This window comes from Ascaphus truei, chromosome 6, assembly GCF_040206685.1.
Source record: "Ascaphus truei isolate aAscTru1 chromosome 6, aAscTru1.hap1, whole genome shotgun sequence".
NCBI classification, from domain to species: domain Eukaryota; kingdom Metazoa; phylum Chordata; class Amphibia; order Anura; family Ascaphidae; genus Ascaphus; species Ascaphus truei.
Window position 1 is genome coordinate 36,423,528 of NC_134488.1, and position 22,931 is coordinate 36,446,458.

The 22,931-nt window shown below is 45.3% G+C and overlaps 1 protein-coding gene across 3 annotated transcripts in view; it reads left to right on the plus strand.

Moving 5' to 3' along the window:
* LOC142496910 (carotenoid-cleaving dioxygenase, mitochondrial-like) overlaps window positions 1–22,931 on the plus strand; it is a 70,106-nt gene that overhangs the window by 41,752 nt on the left and 5,423 nt on the right. The window contains exons 8-10 of one of the 3 annotated variants that reach the window (XM_075604005.1): window positions 6,744–6,911; window positions 9,256–9,393; window positions 21,004–21,156. In XM_075604005.1, coding sequence (XP_075460120.1) covers window positions 6,744–6,911; window positions 9,256–9,393; window positions 21,004–21,141 — 444 coding nt within the window. In that variant the 3' untranslated portion in view covers window positions 21,142–21,156. Of the gene's footprint in view, window positions 1–6,743; window positions 6,912–9,255; window positions 9,394–10,381; window positions 10,565–21,003; window positions 21,157–22,931 lie in introns of those variants that run through there. The other 2 variants (XM_075604003.1, XM_075604004.1) reach the window with 2 other exon arrangements.

Sequence of the window (22,931 nt, forward strand, 5' to 3'; positions counted from 1 at the left end):
AAAACAAGTGTGTCTCCAAGTTCAGCTCAGGTGTCAGCTAAAGAGTTCTTACTTCCTGTTTGAACAGACAGGCTTTTGTAAGCCACCTCAATCAGGCAGGTGGTGTTTAGTAATTAACTACCAGAAGTTAACCACCACACTGCTAGATTAAAGGCACATTACTGAACAGGGATAAGTCCCCTGTTACATACCTCCCCTGTTTGTGGGAAGCTCGGGCTTACCACGGCCAAAGCCCATCCTTCCACTGTTATTCGAGATCTTTCTGTGACTTGAATGAGAGTGGATGGAGGAAGAGAACCTTCTGTCCCGCTGGGATTGGAGCCCTTTCTCCAGTTTATTTTTGTCTGCTCCCGAAGGTGCTTGAGATCAGCACTCCTCAGTCGCTCGAGGAGGACTTTTTCCACGTAAAGTCTTCTTATTGCTTGCGCGGTCTTGAGATTTCTGTTGCGTCGGACACTCCTCTTTTTGTAGACAAAGTGTATGGCAACAGTTGTAGAGCAGTTAGGACTAGCCCTTGGAGTTTTCTGCTCTTGAAGCGGTCTTTCTGCAGCTTCTCCACACCACGGAGTCACCAGTTCAGCTTCTTCAGCTAAGGATTCTGCACTCCTACCTCTGTTTGTTGCCTGTTGGGCAGCTGTAGGTTTGGCTAGTGCTTTCTTTGGTGGCTCAAACTTCGTATTTTTGTTTTGAAGTTGCGTGGAGTCCCCAACTCTCACTGTACCCTTGTCCTCACGGGCATTAGTTACTGTGGGATACTGGTGCTTGGGCAGTGCCAATACCTTTTTCCGTATTGGAGGAATCTGTTTCAGAGTCTCCTTCATATTCTGGAGCTCTGTAATTTTTGTCGTCAAGGTTGCCGCTGCGTCTGTTTTCTCCTTGGTGTACTGACTCAAGGGAATGGAACAGTCTCTCTGTCTCTCCAGCTCTTGCTCCAGTTTCTGAGCTTTCTCACGCTCCCTCTCATACAGAGTCACCTGGTATCGAAGATCCACCTCCAATGATGCTCTGAAGACCTGCAGCGTGGCCTTTAGCTCCTCATACTGCTCTGTGGGGACGTACTCGGTATTCAGACGTTCCTGCAGCGCTTGTACCTCTTTAGCAGCCTGCAGCTTTTCTTCCTGCAGCGTTTTCTGCTTCTCCTCAGCATACTGGAGGTGTGTACGCAGACCTTGCAGTTGGTTCTGCAGTCGGTGCTCTGCTTCAAACATTTCCTCTTTCAAAAGTTTATTTATTTCTTTAAGAGCCTGCAGCTCTTCATTCTTTCCCTTGACGTATTCTGTCAACTCAGAATTTTCTTTTTTTAATCTTAAATTTTCTCTTTTTTCAGTCTCTGTACTATTCAGGGCTTCCTTGCAGTCGACCTTCCATTTTTGCACATCTGCTTGGAGGCGGGCTGTCTCCTGGCGTGAGACTTCCATCTCCAGGTTTAAGTTCTGAAGCTCCTTCTGAGAGACTTTGAGATCTAAGTTAAGATGTAGGATAGTTTTCCTTGAAATGTCCAGCTCCTCAGTGAGACTGTGTAGTTCCTTTCTGGAAACTTCCAGGTCTGTGCGGCAGCTGTTGGTCTCATGATGTGAGGCATCAAGTGCTCTGTGGAGTGTCTGAACCTCTTTCTGAGATACGTCCACTTCTATCCGGACACTGTTGATCCCCTGTTGTGAGGCATTCAGCTCTATGCTAAGAGTGTGAACCTCTTGCTGGAAGACTGTCATCTGCTTCAGTGCCTCCTCATACTTCCGCTTTAGGGTAGCCACCATTTTATCAGATTGGCTCTGCTTTTCATCCATGGCGGAAATAGTAGCCTTTGCAGTATCTAGCTCAGTCTTGAGATTGTCCAAATCTGTCCTGGCTAAAGAGTAAATTGTGAGCACATCTTTTTGTAGCCTCACGTTATTTTTCAGTAGCTCCGCGTAACCATCTTTCTTTTGATTCAATTGTTCACGGAGTAAATCACAGTCACGCCTGGCAATTTTCAGGGCGTCTTCAGGGCTGGTTAAGGGATCGTCACTCACTGGTTCCGGCTCCGCTTCCCTGGGATGACTGGTTGAGGGTTCCTCACTGTTGGCACCGGACAGACACTTCTTTGGGGTACACGACTTCTGCCTTGGGCCCTCTGGATATTCAGTTATACGTGGGACGAATTCTCCATTTTCTCTAGCCTGCAGGGCATCTCGGTCCCCCTTTTTCTCCACAGGATCTGCGGACGTGTCTGTTACTTCCACAGTAAGTGAAGAACCGCTTTTCTTTTTCTTTTTCTTCCTTCTTGATTTGGATGACACCGTCCCTTCAGGGATACTGGGGTCTCCATCTTCATTTGAAGTTTTAGCAGCGTCACTGGATCCACCTGGCTTTTCTTGCAACTGTAATAGCTGACGGAAATATTCGGTGATCCACTGCTCCCGCTCTGTCTCCTGCTGATCATATTCGTTATCAAAGGGAGCGGTCTTTTCTGTTCGTGCCGAGTTCAGGCACCCCCCACCATTCTTGGGGTGTTTTGTGGGTGTGACTCGGTTCAGGTTCCCCGTAAGAGATGTCTTCCTCTTTATTGGACTGGAAGGGCCACTCTTCAGTGGGGTAGGGTTCATTACAGGAACGCTGCATCTTGTCCTCCATTTTTAGGCTATCAGGTGTCATTTTCTTCCTGACCTCAGGAGGCGCTATTGCAGCTTTTGCCACTGTATTTGCTAGAACCCCCAATTGTGATAGTCCTACAGGTGGGCATATTTTGCTTGTAGAGGTCATGGCTCTCACAGGCATCTCTAGATTTTTCTTTCTTGGGTAATTTTTTTTTTTTTTTCAATATAAGCAGTACTGTGCATGCATTTTCTCTTATCAGGTATACAAGATTGTGCAGTTGCTAGGTAAAAAAAAAAGTCTATTTGCTATACACCATTTATTTGCTAGGTGAATCCCTCCGCTTCAGCAACAGAATTTGGTTTTCTGCCTGAGTTCAGTAATTTTCAGTCTCATCTTTGGGTATTATGGCATTCACACTTCACACTTTGGGTGTCTGTTTTGCTCTCAAGATAATAGGCATAGTTTTTTTACTTGCAGAAAAAAAAACATTCTTTGCAGTGGACTCAACACTCAGCAATTGGCTTTGAAAAACCTTTTTCTTTATAGGGCAATTTTACACTTAGCATTTGTTTGCTAAAAATACCCCTGCTTCAGCACAGTCTTTGTATCAATTTTCACACCTTTCTGCATATACTCCATTCACAGCTGGTAGCCCTATGCGGTGTGGCAAACTTTATTTGCAAAATCAGTACCACTCGTTGGTCACCATCTGTTTTCACTGCATCAGCGAAACTTTTGAAAACAAGAAAAATCTATCCCTTTTTAAGGGCTGACTCACTTCTTGAACCCTGACTATGGCTAGAAGGCAAAATCCCTATTTCAATGACCGTATTACACTTTGTGATAGGTAATTAAAAGTTTACCTGCTTCAGCAGTCTCTTGGGATTGGGGAAAAGAGTCCATCTGTGGTTTTGTAAGTTTCAGTGGTGTGTGTCCCTTTAAATCTGATCTCTGCTGCATGAGGGTTTTTTTTTTTCCAAGTTGTTTAGACTGTTTGTAGGCAAAAAAGCATAACAAAAAATTTCACATAAAAACTCCGGTCCTTTTTAACTACAAGGACACCTCTTGTCCCACTTCTGATGACCATATGTGGACGGACGTTCACAGAGGTACACAATTAGGAGGCTTTATAACGTGAAATTATAATAGGCTTTATTCTGCCTGTTCCTTTTCATCAGGAAAATTATCCAAACACAGGGGGGGGAACAAAGCTTCCATTCACTTGGGAGTCATTCTAGGGAAAACACTATGCAACCAATTCACATCTCCCTAGTCAAGCATTTCTCCCCAGCCCCAAACATAGCATGAAAATAAGCAGATATAAGCAGTCTCTTAATAATGAAAGTCTTATCTGTCTATCAGCTGTAGAGTAAGCTTCTCTGCTCTCCTGGAACCGCACTGAGCGTGCACAGAAAATCAGCATCCAGGTTTAGAAGTCTTATTTGGGCCTTGTGTCTTGAAAGCAGCTCTGCTAACTTTGGCAGAGCTCAAAACAAGTGTGTCTCCAAGTTCAGCTCAGGTGTCAGCTAAAGAGTTCTTACTTCCTGTTTGAACAGACAGGCTTTTGTAAGCCACCTCAATCAGGCAGGTGGTGTTTAGTAATTAACTACCAGAAGTTAACCACCACACTGCTAGATTAAAGGCACATTACTGAACAGGGATAAGTCCCCTGTTACACGGGCAATGGATGGAAGGGAAGTAAAAATAATTATGCCCCTTTACAAAGCATTAATAAGACTACACTTTGAATATGGAGTACAATTTTGGGCACCAATCCTAAGAAAAGACATTATGGAACTAGAGAGAGTGCATAGAAAAGCCACCAAATTTATAAAGGGGATGGACATTCTAACTTATGAGGAGAGGCTAGCTAAATTAGATTTATTTACATTAGAAAAGAGGCGTTTAAGAGGGGATATAACTACATACAAATATATTCAGGGACAATACAAGGAGCTTTCAAAAGAACTATTCATCCCACGTGCAGTACAAAGGACTCGGAGCCATCCCTTAAGATTGGAGGAATGGAAATTTCCCCAGCAACAAAGGAAGGGGTTCTTTACAGTAAGGGCAGTTAAAATGTGGAATTCATTACCCATGGAGACTGTGATGGCAGATACAATAGATTTGTTCAAAAAAAGGTTGGACATCTTTTTAGATGGGAAAGGTATACAGGGATATACCAAATAAGTATACATGGGAAGGATGTTGATCCAGGGATTAATCCGATTGCCAATTCTTAGAGTCAGGAAGGAATTAATTTTTCCCCTTAATGGGGTTTTTTGTTTGCCTTTCTCTGGATCAATAAGTAAGTATAGATATAGGATAAAGTATCTGTTGTCTAAATTTAGCATAGGTTGAATTTGATGGACGTACGTCTTTTTTCAACCTCATCTACTATGTAACTATGTAACTATATACAAGTTCTATAATGCCGCAGGCAAAGCCATGTACAGGTAGCAGTACTTGCGGTCTGGAAACGCTTAAGGTGGCATCGCTGTAGGTAGTCCATGCTTTCTGATTGGACCCCACGCAGCGAATATCATCCAGCGCCAAGGCAGCTAGGATCGCGGTCTTGCAACTTGCCCTGGTGCCGAAAACAAGAAGTTGTGCAACATCTGTATGCACATTAATCCAAGTCACAAGTAGGGTTGTCAGGTGGTTTCTCCAAAAATACTGGACATAATGGTGAAAGGCTGCGTTGCATTCAAGACACACACACACACATACACACACACACTCTCACCGCATCATGTTGTTTCCTACTCCTTCTTGTCCCCACCACCCGGCTGCTCACACCTCCTCCTGATCGGCTGCTGCTGGATAATGCAGCCAATCAAGATTGAGGAAGCTGCCGTGTCCCCTAGCAACAGCCCTGCTCTCTCTCTGCTCAGTGAAATCCTGCAGCCCCCAAAGTCGATCAGGCCACTATGTAAAGAGAAGTAATACTGCACACATACATTCCAGAGAGGTAATAGCGATATACACATACAGTACAAGCCCAGAGAGGTAATACTGGTATACACATACACGGCCAGAGATTTAATACCGTTATACACATACACAACCAGAGAGGTAATACCGGTATACACATACACGTTTAGAAAGGTAATACCGGTATATACATACACGTCCAGAGAGGTAATACCGGTATATACATACACGTCCAGAGAGGTAATACCATTATACACATACACGCCCAAAGAGGTAATACCATTATACACATACACGCCCAGAGAGGTAATACCGGTATACACATACACGCCCAGAGAGGTAATACCGGTATACACATACACGCGCAGAGAGGTAATACCGGTATACACATACATGCCCAGAGAGGTAATACCTGTATAGATATAAATGTCCAGAGAGGTAATACTGGTATACACATACACGCCCAGAGAGGTAATACTGGTATACATATACACACCAAGGGAGGTAATACCGGTATACACGTACACGCCCAGAGAGGTAATACCGGTATACACATACACACCCAGGGAGGTAATACCGGTATACACATACACGGCCAGAGATGTAATACCGTTATACACATACACAACCAGAGAGGTAATACCGGTATACACACACGCCCAGAGAGGTAATACCGGTATACACATACACGCCCAGAGAGGTAATACCGGTATATATATACACGCCCAGAGAGGTAATACCGGTATAAACATACATGTCCAATATTACCTCAAATATTTTACTGAACAGTGTCCAAATACAGGACAGTTTGATTCAATACTAGACACATAGGAACCCTAGTCACATGGCCATGTGTGCTTATTGCATGTCACTTCTCAGAATCCTCATCTGCAGTTTACCGCAGTATAACGTGGCAATGGGATGAAGGAAGCAGATTTGGGGACCTGTGAAAGACCTGCAGGAACAAAGGTTCTGTCCACTGTACGGTGGGGATATTGCCACTTTTTCCCCACTATAAAGTAACAATGAGTATGATTAATAGATAAAAGCTACAGTATTAATGTCCCCTCTAAACAAAATTAGACCAGTAAAGGTATAACATTTTTTTTAATGTTGATCTTGGAAATGTATAAACATTTTAACCAGAAGTTTGTAACCAGTAACATTATGTAGCGCCCATATTACCCCCGGGTATATATCCTGATAATGTAATGATCTGTGTGCTGTTTCAGCTGCACCCCGTGACATTCCACGCTTCGCCGTTTGCGACATTTCATCATATTAACGCCTATGAGGAGCAGGGCTGCATTGTGCTCGATCTCTGCTGTCAGGATGACGGGGCAGCTCTCCGCATCTTGCAGCTGCAAAACCTGCGCCAATCGGGACAAGCCTTGGATGAGGTTTGTGTATATGTATGTATGTATGCGCATATATAGTATGTGTGCGTGTGTTTTCGTGTATATATTTCCACCACCTCTCTCTCTCGTCCCCCTCTCTCTTGGCCCTCCTATCTCTCGTGCACCCTCTCTCGTGCCCACCTCTCACTCTCGCCCACCTCTCTCTCGTGCCTCCGTCTCTCGTGCCCCCTCTCTCTCTCTCGTGCCCCCCTCTCCCTCCCTCGGACCCTTCTCCCTCTCTCGTGCCCCCCTCTCTCTCTCGCCCCTCCGCTCTCTCCCGCCCCCTCCTCTCTCTGTCATCCCCCCTCTCTATCACCCTCTCTCTCTCTTGCCCCCCCTCTCTCTCTTGCCCCCACCTCTCTCTCCATATCACTCCTCCTCTCTCTCTATCACCCCCCTCTCTCTCTTGACCCCCCTCTCTCTCTTGACCCCCCTCTCTCTCTCCTCCCTCTCCCCCCCTCTCTCTCTCATCCCCTTCTCCCTCTCTGGTCCCTCCTCTCTCTCCCCCCTTTCTCTCTTTCACCACCTCTCTCTCTCTGACGCCATCTCTCTCTCTGTCCCCCCTCTCTATCTTGCCCACCCTCCCTTTCTTTTCCCCTCTGCCTCTCTTGCCCCTCTCTCTCTCTCTCTTACCCCATCCCTCTCTCCTGCCCCCTCTGTCGCCCCCCTCTCTCTCGCCCCCCTCTCTCTCTCCCCCTCTCTCTCTCTTGCTCCCCCTCTCTCTCGCCCCCCTCTTTCTCTCACCCCCTCTCTCTCCCCCTTTTTCTCTCTCTTGTCCCCCCTCTCTCGCTCCTCTTTCTCTCTCTCTCGCCCACCTCTCTCTCTCCCCCTCTCTATATTCCCCTCTTTCTCCCCCCATTTCTCTCTCTCAATCCCCTTCTCTCTCTCTCTCTCTCTCTCTCTCTCTCTCTCTCTCTCTCTCTCTCTCTCTCTCTCTCTCTCTCTCTCTCTCACCCCCCTCTCACTCTCTACCCCCCTATCATAATCCCCCTCTCTCTCACCCCCCCTCTCTCTATTTCTCTCCCTCTCTCTTTCTCTCTCTCTTTTTCTCTCGCCCCCCTCTATCTCTCTCGACCCCCTCTCTCTTGTCCCCCTCTATCTCTCTCTCTTACCACCCTCTCTCTCTCTCTTACCCCATCCCTCTCTCCTGCCCCCTCTCTCGCCCCCCTCTTTCTCGCCCCCCTCTCTCTCTCTCTCTCCCCCTCTCTCTCTTGCAACCCCTCTCTCTCGCCCCCCCTCTTTCTCTCACCCCCCTCTCTCTCCCCCTTTTTCTCTCTCTTGTCCCCCCTCTCTCTCTCGCTCCTCTTTCTCTCTCTCTCTCTCGCCCACCTCTCTCTCTCCCCCTCTCTATATTCCCCTCTTTCTCCCCCAATTTCTCTCTCTCAAACCCCTTCTATCTCTCTCACCCCCCTCTCACTCTCTACCCCCCTATCATAACCCCCCTCTCTCTCACTCCCCCTCTCTCTCACTCCCCCTCTCTATTTCTCTCCCCCTCTCTTTCTCTCTCTCTTTTATCTCCCCCTCTCTCGCCCCCCTCTATCTCTCTCGACCCCCTCTCTCTTGTCCCCCTCTATCTCTCTCTCTTAGCCCCTCTCTCTCTCTCTCTCTCGACCCCCCTCTCTCGACCCCAACTTCCTCTCTCTCACTCCCTCTCTCTCAGCCCCCTCTATCTTTCTCTCTCTCACCCCCCTCTCCCTCTCGCTCTCTCTCTTGACCCCCCTCTCTCGACCCCCCTTCCTCTCTCTTGCCCTCTCTCTTGCTCCTCCCTCTCTCTGTCTCTATTGCCCTCCTCTCTCTCCATCTCTCTTTCCGGCCCCATTTCTCTCCCTCTCTCTCACCTCCTATCGCTCTCTCTTGCCCACTCTCTCCCTCTCGTCCCCCTCTTTCTCCCTCTCTCTCTCTTGCCACTCCCCTCTGTCTCTCTCTCACGCCCCCTATCTCTTGTGCCCCCTCTCTCTCTCTTGACTGCCCTCTCTCTCCCCCCTATCTCTCTCTCTTGTCCCCCTCTCTCTCTCACCCCCCACTTTTTCTCTATCTGCCTCCCCCCTCTCTCTCTGCCCCCTCTCTCTCTGCCCCCCTCTCTCTCTCACCCCCTCTCGCTCTCTCATCCCCTCTCGCTCTCTCGCCCCCCTATCTCTCATGCCCACCTCTCTCTCTGTCGCCCGTCCTCTCTCTCACTCTCTCTCGCCCTCTGTATCTGACACCAGACTGAATAATATAGTTGTGTGTTTCCAGACTCTTACTTGTTTGTTAATGTGAGCATTCTTGTTCCACTATGAAAACGTTTTGCTACAGAGCACAGTATTGTCTGTGTGTCCCAGTGATCGGTGTTTGTTGTCCTTCACAGGTCCATAATGCAGTTGCAAAGTCTTTCCCTCGCCGATTTGTTCTACCACTCGATATTGACTCCAAGACTCCACAAGATGTGAATGTGAATCCATTGAGTTACACCTCTGCCACTGCTGTGATAAGAGCGGATGGGAAGGTAGGAGTTTGCAGGCGGTATGAATGCGGTGAATGTGGGGCTGATTCTATCAAGTCCAAAGGTGCTGAGCACACTGCGATCCCCCATAAACTGCTATTGACTTGAATGGGAGTTTTCGGTCGGTCGAATTTGTAGAATTAACTCGTATGTTCTGTAACGTACGGTACTGTGACGGTGCTTGTCTCGAATCAGGAGGTGGACTCGCAGGGCTTAGGTAGGAATGCAGAATAACTGACCAGAGCCTGGGGACAGAGTCCTGTAAGAGTATCTGTAGTCGGTAAGCAGGCAGGGGTCAGGGCTGGCGGCAGTGGGGCAGAGTCCAGGTGACAGGCAAAGGTCAGGGCAGGCAGAAGGCAGCGAGGGCAGGTGGAAGGTAGCGAAGTCAGGGTCATGGTCCGGTGTCAGCAACAGGGATTCCAAAAAGGCGAAAGGGTAATCCGTGACAGCGAAGAACAAACAGAACTTTGCTCGGTAACTCCCACCAGGAACTGCAGCCTTATAAAGCAGACTGCCAGTACCCAAAATGGCCACAGTGAGCAGAAAGGGCAGAAGAGACAGAAAACCTGGGCCGTAGTGGAAACCCGGCACGGATCGAGCAGAATCCTTATAGGTACCTCATACTTTTGCATGTGAATAAAAATATATGGGGGGGGGGGGGAGAAAGTTGCCATCCCAAAATGTTATCGCCTGGGCCTAAAGGGAAATCTGCCACTGGATACATATACATACAAAGATGCAGAGTATTATTGTACTGTGTACTTTCCTAGTAATGGCGCACTCACAAGAACCAACTTTGAAGATGACATTACATTTTCTTTTTGGACTTCATCAAAATATGTTTATACTAGAAATATTTATTGAATTAATATGTCAATAATGAAATGTTTCAAGGAATCTGGTTCTGTTTATAAAAGCCTTGTGCTGCTCTGTAATGAAGCACAGTACCACTAGATTTTAGCGTTAATAGACATTATACTTCATTGCCTAGGTGTGGTGTACCCATGAGAACCTCCATGACCACATCCTAGAGGAACTGGGAGGCTTAGATTTTCCACAAATCAACTATTCCAAGTACAACGCCAGGAAGTATCGCTACTTCTATGGCTGTGGATTTCAACATCTCGTTGGGGATTCTCTGATCAAGATCGATATCGAGACCAAGGAACTGATGGTACAAGGGTTTTAACCTGCTTTGTGTTAACCAGTTCTTGTTTTCTTCAACACGTAAAGCCCCAAAATTTGACTGATCCATGAAGGGGCTTGTTTGCTGCGTGGCAGATCTCTCGTCTCGAGCTCTTGTTGCAAATGTCTTGTTTAAGAGCAGCAAGTGTGTGTATACAGATGCAGCTGCCATTATCCGATCATTTCTCGGGCAGTTTTAGTAAAGTCTGCTGTATTCCACATGACATTCACTCGTTATTCTTCCATGAAGGCTGTCAATCACACCTCTGTTTACCGTTGTTGATTTCCTTGATTAGCTGGATTCTGATTTTGTTTGGGTGCAGTTCTGCGCCTATGCACCAGATGGCAAAAGTGAATTCCTTTGCATAGACTATACAGTGGATAGTGGGATGTCAATAAGCAGGTGTTTAAAAACCAGATAAAGAGTGTCCACTACAGTGATCCATTGTAAATTGACCTTGGTCGCTGAAGATGTTATCAAATGTAGGCGTTTCATAATTAAAATCTCAAAACAGAATGCTGTGGGCATTATTCTACATTGCTATGCCTGCTCAATTGCTGAATGGACATACACTGAACATCATGTAAAGTTCTTATACTAGTCTGGACTGTAGTTATGCCTATTTATTTTTTCTGCAATTAATGCTGGAACAGATAAATAGGTGACTTTAGCATAGATATATAGCTACATCATTGACAAATGTGATTTCTTCAAATTTTCACCAAATCAACGTGGGTGTAATAATTCGATACGGCAAATTTTAACTATTGATGATTGCTTTTTTTCGCACAGCCCCTCCTCCGAGAAGAACGAGAGGTTAATGGTCAGTGCTCCCAGTTCTTGCTGGTATGTTTGATCATGGCGACTTCAAAAGGAGACAGGTCGGGTTTTATCCATTTAAGACTTGTACTTCTTGAAACTGCAATGTGCCACCTCTGGCTTACCAATACTATTACAATAACGGTCTGACCGTCACTGAAAACCAGGTGAACCACAATCCTTGCTACCCCGCCTGATTACCAGGTTCAGCAGGCACCTGTCAAATTTAATGCAGACTACATGAGTGACACCAGCTTGTACGCACAATACATCTTTGACATTGGCTCATCTCCACCCGGTTGGCAAAGTTTATAATGAAGGTAAATATAATGTACTATACAGTATTAACTTTAATTCCGAATGACACTACAGTATATTGTAGTGTACAGTACTGTATGTCTGCCATATCCCGTCAATGCTGGCAGACATGCGCACTAGAGCATGACTTGACGCATGCGCACTACCGGTACTTATACTGCACCGACACACTTTATTCGAGCAAATACCCAGTATGTACCTGGCAGATACCTGGAATGAGCCGCTCCTCACCTCTGACAAGCCCCGTTGCGTTTGCCTTCCCAGCCTGGGTTCATGCCTGGCTGACGGGCGGCTGATCTGTTAAATGATAATGATTAGGATTTAATAGGCTGCAATGCTTCGCGTGTCTACCAGATGGCATAAATTCATGAATTGTAATGCAGTATATATATATATACTGTGCAGTATTGCAGCCAGCGGGAATAAAATGCTTCAATCCCTGCCTTGAAAATACCTCAATGCACTCGGGCAGAAAACAGTCACAAACCTCAATACACCCGGGTATACCCGAATTCGTGGGACTAGCCGAGCTCGAATAAAGTGTGTCGCCAGTGTAGCATAATTTTTTTTTCCAGAAAAGAAACGTTGAAATTGAGCGGCAAAAGATGATAAGGATGAAGTTCGATCAAACTCTAATATCGCTTTTTTTAAATGTTGCCTTTTTTACTTTTATATTGTCAATATTACCAGCTTCACGATTTTAATACTTTTGACACACTATTATTTTGGACAAAACACAATGCACAATTGCATGTCATAACCTATAATAAAAAACGAGATGTTTCATGCTTTTATTCCACTTCTTGGTTAATGGGGTGTACAGTATAATGGTGAACAGAAAATAACAATACAGGTGCGCAGCTTAAATGAATTAATATATGTGATATAGTAGTGATTGTACAGTACCACTATAAACCCAAATGAGTGATATGTAATAACTGTGTTACCAATCAAATTGGAGCGTCTGCTGCTGTACAGAGGGTAGCCCAAGACCCTGGGTAGCTAGACAAAACAAAAAAAAGAACAGCGCACAACGCTCATCGTGAATTATATAAGTACAATTTTATAATAAAAAAAGGTTCAAGGTTCTGCGTACATAAAGCAGGTTGAAAACAGGCACAGAATAAATACTGGTATCTGTTACCACTCCAGACAACTGGAACACGCAGAAACAGCAGGTTTACATCCACTTCAGGGAGCTGGAACATGCAAGGACAGCAGGTAAGGATATCTTAGGTCCACTTCCGCAGTCTGCACATGGATGGTCTACAAAGTCCTTGCTAGACACAAAGCACACTCGGAAAGTCCAGTGGGTTAAACCACGAGTACCAAGTACAAGCTGGAGCTCCACCGGGACAGGAGTCTGTAAGGATCAACTCACAGCCTCGTGGGACAGCATTTGACGTCAGACCTGCAGCGTCGCGCTGACTGGCGTCGGGTGAAGATGACGTCACCGCGTGCGTGTCAAATCGGCAAAAGTCTCTCTGAAAGGCTGCTAAACCACTGAAAACTTGCCAAATGACAATAAAGTCATTCAGATTAGAGAGTGGTGTATTCCAATGCGTTTCGTAGCGCTAAACGGCTACTTCTTCCCTGTTGATCCCACTTGACAGAATATAGGTATTAGAGGCAGTATGTTTAGGGGCATTGTCCTGGAAGAACCGGTGACCAACAGATGGGAAATCATGCCTAAAGTATTTAACAATACTGTGACAATTTGGTTTTGGAAAAATACTTTAGCCATGATTTCTGTACCAAGAGAAGAAACAATTATGAAAAAACTGAACATTAGGGTACAGAATACACTACAGTAGTACAGTGCATAAGGCTACAGCATGTGAATTTGTGCATTACTTTACCATCAAATATGATTATGCATCCTGGTCCATGTCTAGAGATCACTCCCCACACATGCATCTGCATTGGGTGCTTGGGCCACGGCTTCAGGGATAGGCGGCCTTTTTTGCGGACTGCAAAAGTGGCAAATCTCTTGAGCTACAGTTGTCTCGTCACAAAAGATTGCACCCTGAAAAGTCTCGCCACTGTCTGTGCTTGCTTCACTCTTTATCTTGTTGGCCCCCTTTATCAAAGGATACACTCTGTAATGACAAGGAAGAATATTACAGGTTGTAATGCTTGTGCTGCCCACGAGCAAGACAGGACCCCGGTACTGAGGTGGGGAAGTAGTAAACCACGCACCCACAGCAGCTGAAGCGTGCCTGGCAGGCGGATTGTCAAACGTAGCCGGGTCTGGGTTGGAGAGAGTGGGTTAGTCGATACTTGCCAAGGTCTTGAAATGGAGAGTGCAGAATAGTCAAGTCCATATGTGTGGTCTGGGGTAGGAGTGGTCAGAATTATGGTGGTCTGTATAGCCGTGGTCTGGGTTGGAGATATCCGCAGAGTCGAGGGTAAGCCAGGGTAAGTATGCAGAGGGGTTCCAAAGTCAAGCCGGGTCGGTACACGAGAGTTAACTGCAAGAGAACACAGGACAGGGAGACAAGGCACAACAGGCGCAGGAGCTCAAGGCTATAACAAGTTATGCTAAAAAATCCGGGAATGGGAAAGAGGGGAAGGGAAAGGGTAAGGGAGAGCTCACGCATCAGCTAAAGTAATAAATAATAGGTAAATAAGTAGAGCCAGATACTGGTGCAAAAGAGGATAAGGGTAAATGTAAAGAAACAAACAAAAGAATCCTCCTTGAATGCACTCAGATAGGCTAGTGAAAATGATATGGTTAATGCATTAAAAACCTTTTAATCACATATATATTAATAAAATAATGTTTGTATAGAGGGGCGTGGTGTAAACAGTCCAGGGCCAGCCCCTACTGGCAAACCAAGAAATTTTCCTTTACATACAGTAAATAGACGGAAGATAGTACAAATAACAATACACCAACTTACTGTGGGCTCGCTTGCTAGAAAAATCACCTATGAATACCTTCAGAATAGGAAACCCGTCCTAGCTAGGGAAGTCCTATTATCTATAAAATCAACAAACCTGGACAGATGCAGGCTGTTGATGCTGAATCTGAAGGGGTGACAAACTTAAAGCAAACTGGTCAAATGGTGAAGACCCGCGCAGTGTCAATGACCCACACTAAGTGTAGATGTAAAATAACTCCAGAACGGGGTGAAATCGACAAAAATAATATACTACATAGTGCACAAAGTAAATACATAACCACACGCTAAACAATCTATAAATATAATATACAAATGATGGTAAAGTTCATGGCGTGATGGTGTTGAAGTCTGCAAAGGGCAAGCACAAAGTGTGCTATGTTAGTGCCCTGAGGCACGGTTCAAAGACCGTATCCAATTATAGCCTCTGAAACACAATGATAAGTTTGCGCAGAAATCACTCATAAAGTCTCATTACTTAGGACCACTAACTGAGATGGCAAATTGATCAACATACATAAAGATCAGTGCATTGGGTATACTTCACAATTGATAATTAACAATGTTGTGTCGCCGTGCATCTAAGCATACACATTACATGAATTAATAGTGTTAATCGAGGTAAGTATATGGTACCCCAAAATAGGTGATCAATATAAGCCCCTTACTGGTGGGGACTATAACAATAGTACCATGTTATCACACGCAGGTGGTATTACATCCCAGTGATAACCAATCAAGCAGTGAAGCTGGAACATGTACAGCAGTATGAAACAGTGTCCCTAAGAAGTCACAACTGACAGGCTAGTAGAGTGTTATACTTAGCTACAGGACGCTGTACACGTCAATAACCGCTCCACTGGGTCCCAGAGTAGGAGGGAGGGGAGGCAGGATGCCGAGATACAAATATCAGGGTTCCAAATCAGCGGTTGAAGTCGCGGAGACGCCGTCCCGCTTCTATGAGGCGTCCATTCAGTGCGATGACGTCACTCCGTTCCGGTCACCTGACGCACGTCTCGCGCGTGTTCGCGCTTTCTCAAAGTTCTTTGCACACTTTGTGCTTGCCCTTTGCAGACTTCAACACCATCACGCCATGAACTTTACCATCATTTGTATATTATATTTATAGATTGTTTAGCGTGTGGTTATGTGTTTACTTTGTGCACTATGTAGTATATTATTTTCGTCGATTTCACCCCGTTCTGGAGTTATTTTACATCTACACTTAGTGTGGGTCATTGACACTGCGCGGGTCTTCACTATTTGACCAGTTTGCTTTAAGTTTGTCACCCCTTCAGATTCAGCATCAACAGCCTGCATCTGTCCAGGTTTGTTGATTTTATAGATAATAGGACTTCCCTAGTTGGGACGGGGTTCCTATTCTTAAGGTATTCATAGGTGATTTTCCTAGCAAGCGAGCCCACAGTAAGTTGGTGTATTGTTATTTGTACTATCTTCCGTCTATTTATGTAAAGGAAGATTTCTTGGTTTGCCAGTAGGGGCTGGCCCTGGACTGTTTACACCACGCCCCTCTATACAAACATTATTTTATTAATATATATGTGATTAAAAGGTTTTTAATGCATTAACCATATCCTTTTCACTTGCCTATCTGAGTGCATTCAAGGAGGATTCTTTTGTTTGTTTCTTTATAACAAGTTATGCTCAGCAATGACTGGGAGTGAGAACAGGGTATTAATAAGAAATAGGAACCAGTAGCAAGGGAGGCGGAGCGGAGGCAAGGGTTGGCTGCAGTAGACAAGTGGACTATCATGTACTTGCCATGCAGCTGGGGAGCGGTGCACGTCATTACGTGTGCGCGCCGCAAGTGAGAGAAGTGCGGTGCATCTGAGGGGGCGGAGCTATGTTCCATGGCACACTATAAGAGCTGCGCTGGTGCCAGAGCAGAGGTCTGAGATTAAACAGGTAAGGAGGGAAAATGTCGCAAAGGACGTGTTCCCCAATTCCTTACAGTACCCCCCCCCCTTTTAGGATCGGCCTCAGGACGATTCCCATTAGGCTTGTGCGGGAACCTGGCAGGGAATCGCTTTAACAAGCCGGGAGCATGGATCTGAAAAAGAGGTGTCCATGAGCATTCTTCTGGTCCATAGCCTTTCCAGTGTACAAGGAATTGGACACCTCCTCCGGAGTATCTGGAATCGATTATGTATTCAATTTCAAATTCTTCTTGGATAAGGCGTCAGCCTTTAGATTCTTAGTACCAGGAATGTACGAAATTATATAGTTGAACCTGGAAAAGAACAATGCCCAGCGAGCCTGACGGGAGCCGAGGCGGCGGGCAACCTCGATATTCAGACGAGACCACGACTATTCTAAAGCTTGCCTTAAACTAGCCCGGTTACATTCTGGGTATGTGCTGGGCTAGTTTAAGGCAAGTTTAAGGCATTTCTGCATTGACTAATGACCCATAGGTTTAACACAGCAGGGGTCCCTGGCAGTCCCATTCAGTTTGTATAGGGCTGCCAGGGAACCCCGCTGTTAATCTGATGGGCCATTAATCAAAGCAGAAATGCTGGGGCTAGTTTAAAACAAGTTTAAGGCATGTCTGCAGAATGTACCTGGGTGTACCTGGGTCTTTTTATCGATTGCCACTGGTTTGTGTTAGAATAGTCGCAGTCTCTGGTCCGTAAGAATTGAAATAGGATTTTCAGTGCCCTCCAGGAGGTGTCTCCACTCTTGCAGAGCAAGTTTGATGGCCAAGAGTTCCCTGTTGCCAACATCGTAGTTTTGTTGTGCGGGGGAGAATTTTTTTGAGAAGAACCTGCAGGAGAATGAAATATAAGGGGGAAGGAGACGAATGTGTGCAGATTCGGATGTTCCAGCCATCCCTGTTCCAGCTCCACAGGGGAGGGGGGGGTGGGAGAGGGGGGAATGGAGAGGAGGGGGGAGAGGGATTGAGGGAAGGGGAGGTATGCAGGGAGGAAAGAGGGGGGAGAGGGGAGGGGGAGCAAAAGCCAATCATCTGTAGCTTCTTAGCCCTTTCTTGTACATATACATAATATTCTACTTAAACACTTAAACTTAATAGCAAGACGACATTTTACCCTTGATTTATTATCTATAATACGTCTGTCATGACATCACAGCACTACTATAGATCTCTTTATAAACCAAGCTAGAAAGCATAACCATATAATATAACTAACTTTAACCCAAGCTGATAACCAACAATAATAACCTTTTTTAAACCCTTAAACTGTCACATAATTAGACCTCTGTTCTGACAGAAAAAACATAGAAATATATAGTCAATAATCTCAGTTATTTACTCTTCTTCTTCTTCACTCGTTGGTCTCTGTTTTCATCCTGTGGTTTCCTCCTGTCTCAGTACTGTCGGCCATTGCTATCGTTGGCCTTTCTGTTTGTTTTACTGTCCTCTTCAACCCATTGTTGTCCCAGGACTGGGAGACACGGGCACCTGACTGTGCCTCGGGGGGGGGGGGGGAGTGTAGGGGGTAGTAGCTGCTCTCCCTACCACTTAGCAGAGTATCTGCTCTGCAGCCATAGGAGATGTGGGGGTTCCGGATCCCGAAGCTTCGGTGGGGAGGAGATGGGGAAGGGGGGTGTTGTCACTCCCGCCTCTTCCTGAGCACTCGCCGCCAGTTCTTCAACTTCTAGGTGGCTTCTCTGGTGCTCGGGGCTGTCGGGCTGCCTCTCCCTTCTTAGGATCTCTCCTCGGGGAGAGCATAGCTAGCCAGTGCCATCTTGAATTCGCCCTGTGGGCAGCGATATGCCCACACAACTCTCGTCTCTGCCGGGGTTACTGCAGCTGATCGTTGGTGGAAACGGGCACCTGGTAAGAGACAGGGGGGGTTCCCCGTTCACCTAGGGCTGTCCCTGGTCTCTCCTGCACATCTCTCAGCCTTTACCTCTGCGGTCTTGCACAGAGCTCTGTGGCTGTGTGACCGCTCGTCTCGGCTGCTGGATACGCCCCTGTCCTGTAGTTTAAAGGAAAAGAGAACAATTTGTTAGGCCCAAATTTTTTGCCTCTAAAAGAATTACAAAGAAAACAAGTAAACAAAAAAATGCATTTTGATATGCAAGAAGTTTTTATAGTAATACAGAAAGAAAATAAAAATACTTACTCTGTTGTGACTGGGGGACTCCGCTTTACATTTCTAGCTTTCCCATGGGCATGATAGCAGACAGTGCTTTGTGCTAAATTGAGGCCTGAAGTAAGTAACCAACGTTTGATTTGTAAAATTCTATGTCCTCTCTTGTACATATCCTGTATTCTCATACTGAGATCTTTTGAAATAACTTTCCTTGGCATCACTGCTTTAGAAAATAAATCAAGCACTAAGGAATGTATATTCAATGTGTATTCTATGTGCATTGAATCAACAGAAGTGATGGTGTATTTATAATGGGCCTCGACAGGTAAAGTATATGCCCACTTTTAACACCTGCGGCTCGTGTCCACGCCTGCCAAAAATTCCGCCAGGGACACAGTGCATAAAAGTTGACACAAATTGTATAGACTCCAACATGTTGATCTCTTGTCCAGATACTGGATTGTGCATCCTTTCATCTGATCAACCCTGATTCTATGGACGCAGGAACCTGCTGTGCCGACAACGAGAAAGTGAAAGTTGGAAGCTGTTTCCAAGCAAAAGCCAAAGGTGCCTAAAGAAAAGATTCCGAAGGCTCCCAAGGCAAAGATCCCTGGCCTTTTGTATGTGAAGAAGAAAATAGTGAAAGTCTTCTATGATGTAGATATTTGAATGGGCCCCTCCAGTGCCCCTGCTCCCACCAAAGCAGAATCAGATGTCACAGACTTTTCACTGCCATCACCCACCGATTCCCAAACATCCGCCCCCTCTGACCCTTTGCTCACTGATGATAGTCCGGAAACACCCAGTTTACCTCCTCCAGCACCCAGCCACGCCGATGTTTGTCCAGAAAACCCAGCTCACCATCTCAAATGCCCAGCCACGCCGATGTTTGTCCAGAAACTCCAAGCTCAGCTCCTCCAGTGCCCAGTCACGCCAATGTTCGTCCAGAAACCCTCAGCTCACCTCCTCCAGCGCCCAGCCACATCAATGTTCGTCCGGATGACACCATCACTCCTTGCACCAGATGCAGCTCAGTCGTCCGTATGCTGGATCTTTTTAGTGGTATCGAAATGACTGACAACACAACCGAGCAATACAGGGAAGAATGGAGGCCAAGATGGATCGTCTTTTGGAGACCATGGAGAATATGGATAGGTGCATGGGTGTTCGTCTGGAGAATATTGAGAGGAACATCACGGGGCTCTATTCTTTGCTTGGAGTCCCTGCCTCTGTATGCCCGACGCAGGAGCAGGAGGGTGACCTGGAGGCGCCTTATTCTCCCATGAGGAACCGCACACACCCCACCCCCGTGCACCCTCTCAATCCATGGATTTGACCTTCATGGTGCCTACACCAAGCACACCATGGGACCCCCCACGCTCACCCCCTCCATCTCCATGATACACATATACCCTTCTGTTTGAGACGATGGCAACCTTTGTTAGAGCTTGGCCACAACAGGAGGAAAGCATCCTCAAAGATTATTTACCCCCAGCCCCCTGCCAGCAGCACACCCGGTCTAGCCCCCAAACATCATGCTGAATGACCTGCCCCAGAGTGTCCAGGATAAATATAAGTGCAGATGTGGTGGTCTACCTCAGAAATATATCCAGTTCATCTTTAAACACCACGTCAGTTTTGAGATGTACAGTGGGTGGAGCCAAAATGTAAATTATGAAGGCAATAAGTACAAGAAGGGGCTTCCTGCACATTTAAGGAGAACAATTATGGACGAAATGAAGCACTATTTTAATGTTACTCGTCTTCTTGCGAGAACCGTGAGAGACTGCATCAATGGCCTTTTGAGGCTTACAAGGGCTCCTCCCTGGAGGTTCATCGACTTATTTGACGACTAAATGTTATACATTTATTTACAAATAAAGATATGCGGCCAATGTTTTTAATCTAAAAAAAAATGATTGTTTTAAATTATTTAATTGTTTAATGCATGAAACTCTCCACAGCAATACTGCCAGGTAAGACACAGAGCACAAATCCATGTATGCCATGTCTCTTCCCCCCAAACTCCCAAAAAACTAATGTAAACCTTTAGTCCTAATGTGAAGTGCTGTACCCCATGCCATGCATGCTTTGTCTCCCCCAACCTCAACCAAAAACCAGAAGATACTGTATAATAATGGACTGTATTGGCGTCATAGTTTAATAGTTTTTTCATGTGTAGTCACAATGTACTGTAGTCATAATTTACTGTTCTCCATATCATGCCCTTTCTCCCCAAACCCCTCAAAAATCTTAATTGCATAATTTATGGTGCGATTGTAAATATAGAATATTGTCTCTTTCTTTACAGACCAAGATGTCCAAGAAGCACCAGCAATGCAAAGAAGAAAAAGACAAGATTTTACATTTTGAAGAAGAGGCGACTTTGTATTTTTGTATTCTATTTTTCCTTTATTATCCTGTACAACTAAAAATGTTCATTCTTTAAATATACTTTTTTGGTGTGTTTATGTTTTTACTGTTTAGGTACTGTACACTTACAGTATTACTATACATAAAGTACTAAAGGCATTTAAATATACTGTATATAAATATCTCGTTGACATACAGTACTGCATACAGTATAAACATCTTGCAAATACAGATGTAAGGTGCTTTTACTGTTTAGATACACTTACAGTAGCACTATACTCTAATGTAATGTAGCATTTAAATATATAGAAATATCTAATTGACATTCTATATATATAAATCTTGAAATTATGTTGCTTTTAGTGCTTAAATACACTTACAGTAGTACTATAAATAAAGTACTGATGCCATTTAAATATACTGTATCTAAATATATTTTTGACATACTGTAAGAGATGTGTGCAAAGGTATGCAATTGGGGACCATTTTTAAGTTGAAATTAAAATAAGGCTTTATTGCCAGTTCCTTTAAATAGTACAGCAAACACAAATATACAAAACAACAAAAAACGATCCCTTGTAAGGGCTAACTTACTTCCCAGTCCCTTTCTGTATGGCTGGAGGGCTAATCCCATTACCTTCCTATTCACCAAAGTCTCAAGAGATACCTTAAAGCTGTTGACCCTTCATGTCAGTCTCTGGTAGGTTCCTTGGTCCCCTGTGTCCAGGAATATTTGTCTCTGAGTGTCTTCGTGTCTTGATCTCAGCACAGCCTTTCTGCTCAAGACTGCTTTCCTTTTGCCAGCACCCTTGTGTACTGAGGAAAATCTCTCTCCTGTTGGAAACAGGAGGCTTTAATTTACAGACTTAATTGGCCAGGTGGAGTCTGGTTAATTGCCTGTTGCACTTAACCAGATCCCTTCTGGATTTTAGAGATAGTTTCTTCAACAGGGATAAGTCCATGTTACAAGTACACTATAAAACTCTTTAAAATACGTTGCATTTACTGTTTACATACACTTACAGTAGCACGATACATACTGTAATGTAAAGTTCTAAAGGCATTTAAATATATAAAAATGTCTCATTAATATACTGTACAGTATACTATATAAATCTAGAAAATAAAAGTTGTTTTTACTACAGTATTTAGATACACTACAGCAGTTAATGTATTCAATTTTCTGCACTCGATCAAAACAATAGTAAACTCGTGTCTTAACGTGTGAAAATTTCAAGAAATCATGCACCATGACAGGGTGTGTCAAGGAATACAACCACCGAAATGATTGGATAACGGCCGCTGCATCTGTACAGTACATATAGTTACATATACAGCAGTGGCAGCTTTTATTGCAACTTTTGCCGGCGGCAGGTCGGGATCTACTCCTGCTGGCGCCGGGTCTAGACCGCGTGCCGCTGCGTATTCCTCCGTGCACCCCCCTCCACTCCGCTCGCATTTTAGCCCCCCTTCCCGACCCCGAACCCGGCTCCTGCTCTGCCCCTCTTCTTCCCCGCAATCCCGCTTACCTCACTTCAAACTCCAGGGGTGTCGGGGAAGCCGGAGAAGCCGGGGAAGCCGGGTGCGCACGTGACAGTGACGTCACAGTGACGCCGCGACAAGCAGCGTCACCACGCTTCCCGCACGCATCCTGCCGTGCGGGAAGTCTGAGAATAAGATCTGTCGCCACTGTATATACATACACGCTTATTTACGTGTGTGTATATATTTACGTTTATAGGCACTTACATATGCCGGCTGCCCTCCTCCTTTCAATTCTCTGCAGACGTCACCAACGTGACGTCACACTGCGTCTTGTTGATCTGGTAACGCGACATCATGATGTAATTTGAGGCCACGACGTCA